This window comes from Etheostoma cragini, chromosome 9, assembly GCF_013103735.1.
Source record: "Etheostoma cragini isolate CJK2018 chromosome 9, CSU_Ecrag_1.0, whole genome shotgun sequence".
Classification (NCBI taxonomy): domain Eukaryota; kingdom Metazoa; phylum Chordata; class Actinopteri; order Perciformes; family Percidae; genus Etheostoma; species Etheostoma cragini.
The window spans coordinates 21,073,958-21,081,521 of NC_048415.1; the positions used below are offsets into that span (position 1 = coordinate 21,073,958).

A 7,564-nucleotide genomic window follows, 5' to 3' on the forward strand; every position below is an offset into this window, starting at 1 on the left:
CGTGTTACATAATCGTGATTTCAATATTGACCAAAATAATCGTGATTATGATTTTTCCCAAAATCGAGCAGCCCTACTATGTAGCTTTATATTACACCCTTTGCACTTTTACGACGGTCCCTAACTTCAATGGGTCATCTCTCCTTCTTCTTTCAATCAATGCAGGCTTTAAGCTATGCGAAAACATATCCTGCGCTTCAAACGCCGAGACTTATCCGTCAAACGACAGAACCGTTGCCAACTGAACCGCGGTCATGGTGTAACGTAGGCTTTAGAGGAGAATCCTCGGTGAGTGTGTGAATAACATCAAGCCGGGTAACGTTACCCTTCCAGCAGCTGGTGCTGCCGTGCCCGGCTGTGCCGCCAGTCAGAGGCGGGGGACCGGACCATCTGAAGCGGAGTGGGGGTAGTCAGCTAAGCTGCTTACAGCTCGACCAGCAGGCCCACGGTTCAACCGATGCGAAGAAGGAGCAGCTGTATCACCGCTAAACATGGCATATAAAGAGAGGTGTTGTTCGGTAGTGCTGGCATCGACATAACTGGATCAGACATCCTGAAGGTGCGTATCTGTGCGTTTGAGTGCTGGTCTGTTATTTGGGTTATTTTACGGTCTTCAAATAGCTCAAATGCACCTCTAAATGCTCTGCCCCGCACAGTGGCAGTAGGTTATAAATATAGTGTTGTGAAAAACAGCGGCAATAAAAATGAACCAGCAGAGCATTTACTCTTTAGTGCCCTAATGTAATGTGAACGCGTCGTGATTATTTATGACGTGACTCAGATATCAGTGCTGCGTTTAAAGGCTTCACGGAATGAGGTCCACCTGTGTTGTGCCATGAATGCGTCTTGCTGCTATACCGGTCTCAACCAACCTTGTTATGAGTAGTCACCTTCTTTCAACAAACAATATATTAGACACAGTGGTGTCACACATATTTTTTAAGATGGTTTAATTTAATAAAAATATATCTAATGTATTCAATATATTTGTTAGTATAAATTTGCAAGCAACATATAAAAAGGTTATTTAAGATAAATTACAATTCAGTTTTACTTTTGATAAGAGGACACATCTTGTTTTGCACAGTTTATATAAATAAAGGACTAGTTTTAGTTATTTGTCTGCAACTCATTCTATTAAACAAATCGTGAGAAAATCGTATTGTGGACTTCAAATTGTGAAATACAGTATTGCCACAGAAGATAACGCAGTACTATGCTATATGAATTCCCCCCCACCCCTAGTAGTGTAAAGTAAAAAAATGTTCTACTTGAAAATCAATGGCCTACCTTATTTTCTGTGATAAACATGTATTCCTTACTCAATTCCCAAAATTATTTTGGATATGACCACTTATGTTTTTTCCACAGTGGATTTTTAACATGAATTATAACCATGTGACAAAAAAATAAATCCCACTTCCATTTTTGCATTGACTGATTTCATTCCCTAAAAATGTATGCTATCTTAATTGTTTGAAATTGAGATAAAGACAGTATTTTTTAATAGACTAAGAAGTAAAATTTTATTACAGAATTGTTTTTAAAACCCCAAATAAGTCATGGGTCAATTTGAACTGAAGGATACGAGAGGGTCCCAAAAGTGAAGACAACACAAGGGTTAAGGGGTGCATTGTGGGTAATTAAAGCTACATTTGAGTTTGCAGAATTTGTGTTTCACATGACATGCTCTGTCTCTACAGACGTGTGTGGTGTGTTCCAGTCCTATAAGGCTCTGTTTACACAAGAACGCTCGCGGGAGAAAACGTGAAAATATTTGATCAGAATTGCCTTTTGTTTAGACGGCGACGGCGCTTTTGAGGCTTAAGAATGCAAAACAGTGAAATCACCCTCCAGAGTGGAAATCTTAAAAACGCTCCATCGCCGCATTCCTGTCTAAAGGGTAAAAACGCAAAAGTCTGAAGACAGCGGTGTGGGGAGAGACAAGAAAAAGGCATTTAGGTAATCTGTCACGGAGTAGGCTACAGAAATTCTAGGCTCCTGTCATCTAACAGATTTTCAATGTAATGGCTCATTATTTAAATGATTTCGACAATCTGGATAAGGTTGTTATAGTTTGACGACCATATGTTGGCTATTCATTTGATCCAAAGTAGGCTACAGCGTTATGGATGAAGAGAGCGAGAGGCAGCGGGCAGAGGAGCATCTTTATCCCCCTCTTTGCCCGCTGCCTCTCGCTGTCAAGCATCGGCTAAAGGGCTGCAAGGCTCAGGATATTGGTAGTGCTCCCGTGGGTGCTGTGCTGTAGCTTATCACGGTCGACTGTGTTGGTCATCATCAAACAAACATGCAACGCCACCTCCTCGTCTGCTTTGCCATGTATTGGTTTTGAGCTACTAGGGAGAGAAGTAGGAGGAGACTGCACGCAGGCGCGCAGACTTGGTGATGTTGTGTTGCAGTGCTTCACACCACCTGGAGTGCACACTACATCACCATATGCACACAGATTTCCCCGCAAAAACGCATGTCCAAATCAAAAGTGATAACGCAAGGAAACCTTTGCGTTTGCTCTTCAGATCATTTCCGTGTAAACATAGCCTAAATGTGACTGGGAAATGCGGCCTTACCTAAAAGTGGAGTGAGCGAATCTCTCTAGTTGTCAATGTCCCAAAATCTAATGAGCACTAGTCACATTGGCTAGTTCTCATCAACTAGTAAAGCCGGGAAACATTTATTTCTACCAGGTGGGACATACTAGTGACCAGAAAAATAGAAACACCTTTACAGTGAAAAACAATGGAGTTCAGTTAATACTATCTTACTAAAGATGTAGAAATTAAATAGGCTATAAAAAAATCATGTTACAATTTTTAATTATCCAATACAACAACATGAAAACAAATAATTGATCAATTGTTATATGGATCATATTATAACATTAAACTAGTACATTTTTTTTTTATGTAAATGAAACATGACCACTCTGTAAATTAAGTTATGACGTTTACCACTTGTCACCCATCCAATGACAATAGTGGTACACATGGAATTTGTAGGTTTAAAGTTGGCAAGGAATGCCACAACACGCCATTAGTTTCACCCTCTGTGAGATCAGCAATCTAAAATTGACAGGTAGTTAGGCTAAGGTAAAAGCTTTGTCCTGCAATAACAATAATAAATATCATTTTCATTAATCAAGTTCTTGAAAAAAAAAAAACAGCACAAATACTTAGTTGAAAAAATAGCTTGAATAAAAAAATGACAGAGTGCATACATCTGAAAATGTAGCCTTAATCAAAAAGCTGCCAAAGCCTATGTGTGAAAGCAGGGTGGCACAAGGGAAACTTAGTGGGTTAGTAGGTTAGTGAAATTAGAAACACAGATTTCAAAAAAATCTTCTAGAATGAGAGAATGTTATTGATGGTATAGCATGATGGTTATTCACATTGTCTTTTGCAGGAATGTTCAGCCTCACGGAAGTAGCCTCCCTGAATGACATCCAGCCAACTTATCGAATACTGAAACCATGGTGGGATGTCTTCATGGATTATCTTGGTATTGTCATGTTGATGTTGGCCATATTTTCTGGAACAATGCAGTTAACTAAGGACCAAGTGGTTTGTCTTCCCATTATGGAACAAACTCCAGAGGGGGCTGAGGGCTTTTTCGGACCACAACCACCAGAAATAGTTGATAGTTTATGGAACAAAGAAAGCGCCATAGGAGAGCAAGCCGCTCCTTTAATGGCTAGAAGGCCTCCTAATAACATCGCCCCCACAGTTCACTTTACGCAGTCGGGTGCTCTTGGGCAGCCTCAGCCTACAGGTGTCAGGACTAAGCTGGATTTTCAGCAGTATGTTTTTGTCAATCAGATGTGCTACCATGTTGCTCTTCCTTGGTATTCCAAATATTTCCCATACCTGGCTCTAATTCACACCATTGTATTAATGGTCAGTAGCAACTTCTGGTTCAAGTACCCAAAGACAAGTTCCAAAATAGAACATTTTGTTTCGATACTGGGAAAATGTTTTGAATCGCCTTGGACTACCAAAGCACTGTCCGAGACTGCCTGCGAGGACTCGGAGGAGAATAAGCAGAGACTGGCTGGGGCCTCCTCCCTCCTGAAGCATCTGTCAACATGCAGTGAGGAGGGGAGTCCAAATCAGTCCGCCCCAATGCTGACTAAACCTGTGCTCACGTTTTCTGCTGAAAAGCTTGTGAGTGAAGTTCCCTCCATGACCATTCTGGACAAGAAAGATGGTGAGCAAGCAAAAGCCCTTTTTGAAAAAGTCCGGAAATTCCGTGCCCATGTGGAAGACAGTGACTTAATTTACAAGCTGTATGCCATTCAGACAGTCATCAAAACAGTAAAGTTTATTTTGATCCTCTGCTACACAATGACTTTTGTTGCCTCTATAGAATTTGACCATGTGTGTGAGCCTGAAATAAAGCATTTGACTGGATACACAAAGTTCCACTGTACACACAACATGGCGTTCATGTTGAAGAAACTTCTTGTTAGTTATATTGCTCTTATATGCGTTTATGGCATAATCTGTATATACACACTGTTCTGGCTTTTTCGGAGACCACTTAAGGAGTATTCCTTTGAAAAAGTCAGAGAGGAGAGCAGCTTCAGTGATATTCCAGATGTTAAGAATGACTTTGCATTCCTCCTCCACATGGTTGATCAGTACGACCAGCTGTATTCAAAGCGTTTTGGTGTTTTTCTCTCTGAGGTGAGTGAGAACAAACTTCGGGAGATCAGCCTTAACCATGAGTGGACCTTTGAGAAGTTGCGGCAGCATGTGACGCACAATTCTCAAGAAAAGTTGGAACTCCATCTTTTCATGCTCTCCGGGGTGCCAGATGCTGTGTTTGAGCTCACTGATTTGGAAATCCTTAAACTAGAATTAATCCCAGAGGCCAGGATAACAGCTAAAATCTCACAAATGATAAACCTCCAGGAGCTGCACTTGTATCACTGTCCAGCCAAAGTTGAACAGACTGCTTTCATTTTTCTGCGTGATCATCTCCGGTGCCTTCATGTCAAATTCACAGATGTTGCTGAGATTCCAAGCTGGGTATACTTGTTGAAAAATTTAAGGGAACTGTACTTGGTTGGTAACCTGAACTCTGAAAACAACAAAATGATCGGACTCGAGTCTCTGCGAGACCTCAGGCACTTAAATCTTCTGCATCTCAAAAGCAACTTAACAAAAATCCCGACAAACATAACAGATCTGTCTCCACATCTGATCAAGTTGGTCATTCATAACGATGGAACAAAGCTCCTTGTTCTGAATAGTTTGAAGAAAATAATGAATCTTGCCGAACTGGAGCTTCTTAACTGTGAGCTGGAGCGAATCCCACATGCTATTTTCAGTTTGAACAACCTTCAGGAACTGGACCTAAAATCCAACAACATTCGTACCATTGAAGAAATCATCAGCTTCCAGCACCTTAAGAGACTGACATGCCTCAAACTTTGGCACAATAAAATCATCACCATTCCATTGTCAATTAGCCATGTCAAAAACCTTGAGTCGCTCTATCTCTCACACAACAAGCTTGAGTCTCTACCCTCATCGTTATTCACCCTTCCCAAGTTGAGGTACCTCGATGTTAGCCAGAACTCTATAGTGGTAATACCACTGGAGGCTGGCTTTCTGCAGAACCTCCAACATTTTGCCATTACCGGCAACAAAGTGGAGGTAGTTCCTAAGCAACTGTTCAAATGCAACAAACTGAGGACCTTATGTCTCGGTCACAACTGCATCACCTCCATTCCAGAGAAAATTGGCCAACTATCGCAGTTGACACATCTGGAACTGAAGGGAAACTGTCTGGATCGTCTTCCAGCTCAGCTTGGTCAGTGCAGCCTCCTGCACAGGAGCTGCCTGATTGTGGAGGATCATCTCTTTGACTCGCTCCCCATGGAGGCAAAAGAGCACATGAATCAGGAATCTAGTGCATCTTTTCCAAATGGGTGTAAGTGTCTAAGTGATGGACGGTAGTCACATCCTACATGGCATAACATGTCTGGCATTTCATCTTGGGTGTAAATAAGTCTAAGTACTGGTGCACTTCATGATGTATCAGTAACTTATGAAATGTACATAACACAGCTGCTACAATGGTTGGTAAAACTGGAGAAATTAAGAGGATCTCTAGTATTGATCATGGCTGGTGTCATGTCTACAGTGTATTTATGGACATTTCCATCCTTTCGAATCTTTTTGGTTAAATTTAATTATATTTACATTACCTAGCTACAAAGGGACAGTTTACTTGAATTACAAATACACCTTTCCTGTAATGGTATCTAACCATGCAGTTAGTTTAGAAATGTCTGCCTCCACCCTAATAAAGTGGATCTTAGTAGATTTCGTTCTGCAGTGAACACCTCACAGCAACAAGATATCATGTTTGAAATGATTCAACAGCATTGTTTCTTCACTGTTACAGTGCCCCCACTACCCTGGATAAGATCTTGCAATTTTTAGTACACCTACATTTTATGATTAGTGAAACCTGTTTACAGTTGTTGCTGTTTTACAGCAAGTGTGTTGATAATCCAGAGTGACTGGGGCGTTGCTACCTGAAAGATGATGTTGATGTTGAAATGTTCAAGGCTCTAAGCACCATGCACAAAATGCCATTCCCCTCAATTGAATTAGGATGGAGGCAGAAATCTTAAGTACAAATATCTCAAAACACAACGATGATGGCGAGATATATGTTCTGTTAATATGTTCTGTTATTTGCATGAATTGACCTAATAAAATTATACCCTGAAAATAATTCCACTCAAGATCCAGTTGCCAGCTTTGCCCATATGGTGGTATCAGACCGTCCTCTCAAAGAAAGCTGTATAGGTAGATTGTGCCAGCAGCCTATTAGGACCCATATTTATGTTTTAGACGGCAACCTCTAGTGGCCATAGTAATCATGGTGTAAGCAAAGGGCGAAAGGCAGGTGGCGTAATCTAAAAGCTGATTTATGCTTCTGCGTTAAATCAACAGTGTAGCTACGACCGTAGGTACGTGGAGATCTCGACCCTACACTGTAGCTTAACGTGCAACTCTGAAAAAATGTAACTACACAACGCTGTGGCGCCGTGGCTTGGTAGCGTCGCATTTCCCTTTACTCCTTTCCTGGTTCTCCTTCTCCATAAACAACATGAAATTGAGGAGAGGGTTAACTTTTCCTGCAGCAGATGTCAGAAAGCACACGGGAGACACTTTGTTTCTCTCACCATGCCTCTAGAGTCGGCACTCGCTCCCGAGCTTGTTACGTCCCTATGTCATTCGCTCTACCACACACTCCCCCCCCCCCCCCCCCCCCCCCCCCCCCCCCCCCACACACACACACACACACACATGCCGGCCCTGCTATTCTCTCAAAGAGATTGACGCACACACCAAGGCACAAGCATAACCTTCAGGTCTCTTACGTAGGTTACAGCAAAAACTCTGCGTTGAGCCTGAGTGCCAAAGTGAGTTGGGGTGGTGGATGGGTCAAAGTATGGAGTAAGAACACTATCAAAAAGATGTATGCGTAACTTTATGTATTCATATTCATATTTTTAAATTCATATTCA

The 7,564-nt window shown here is 41.6% G+C and overlaps 1 protein-coding gene and 1 long non-coding RNA gene across 2 annotated transcripts in view; both read left to right on the forward strand.

Moving 5' to 3' along the window:
- The first annotated feature begins 114 nt into the window (after positions 1–114).
- lrrc8db (leucine rich repeat containing 8 VRAC subunit Db) lies at positions 115–7,281 on the forward strand. Its single transcript, XM_034882145.1, has 2 exons — positions 115–559; positions 3,421–7,281. The coding sequence occupies exon 2, from the start codon at positions 3,423–3,425 to the stop codon at positions 5,976–5,978; it is 2,556 nt and encodes an 851-aa protein (XP_034738036.1). The 5' UTR covers positions 115–559; positions 3,421–3,422; the 3' UTR covers positions 5,979–7,281.
- Positions 7,282–7,449: 168 nt separating this feature from the next.
- The window catches only part of LOC117950805, a 1,487-nt gene continuing 1,372 nt past the window's right edge, over positions 7,450–7,564 (forward strand). The window contains exon 1 of the long non-coding RNA XR_004657987.1: positions 7,450–7,486. This is a non-coding gene — a long non-coding RNA (uncharacterized LOC117950805). The remainder of the gene's footprint in view (positions 7,487–7,564) is intronic.

What these genes read in the sequence shown, in the direction of transcription:
- lrrc8db (XM_034882145.1), top strand. Translation starts at nt 3,423, where the DNA reads ATGTTCAGCCTCACGGAAGTAGCCTCCCTGAATGACATCCAGCCAACT.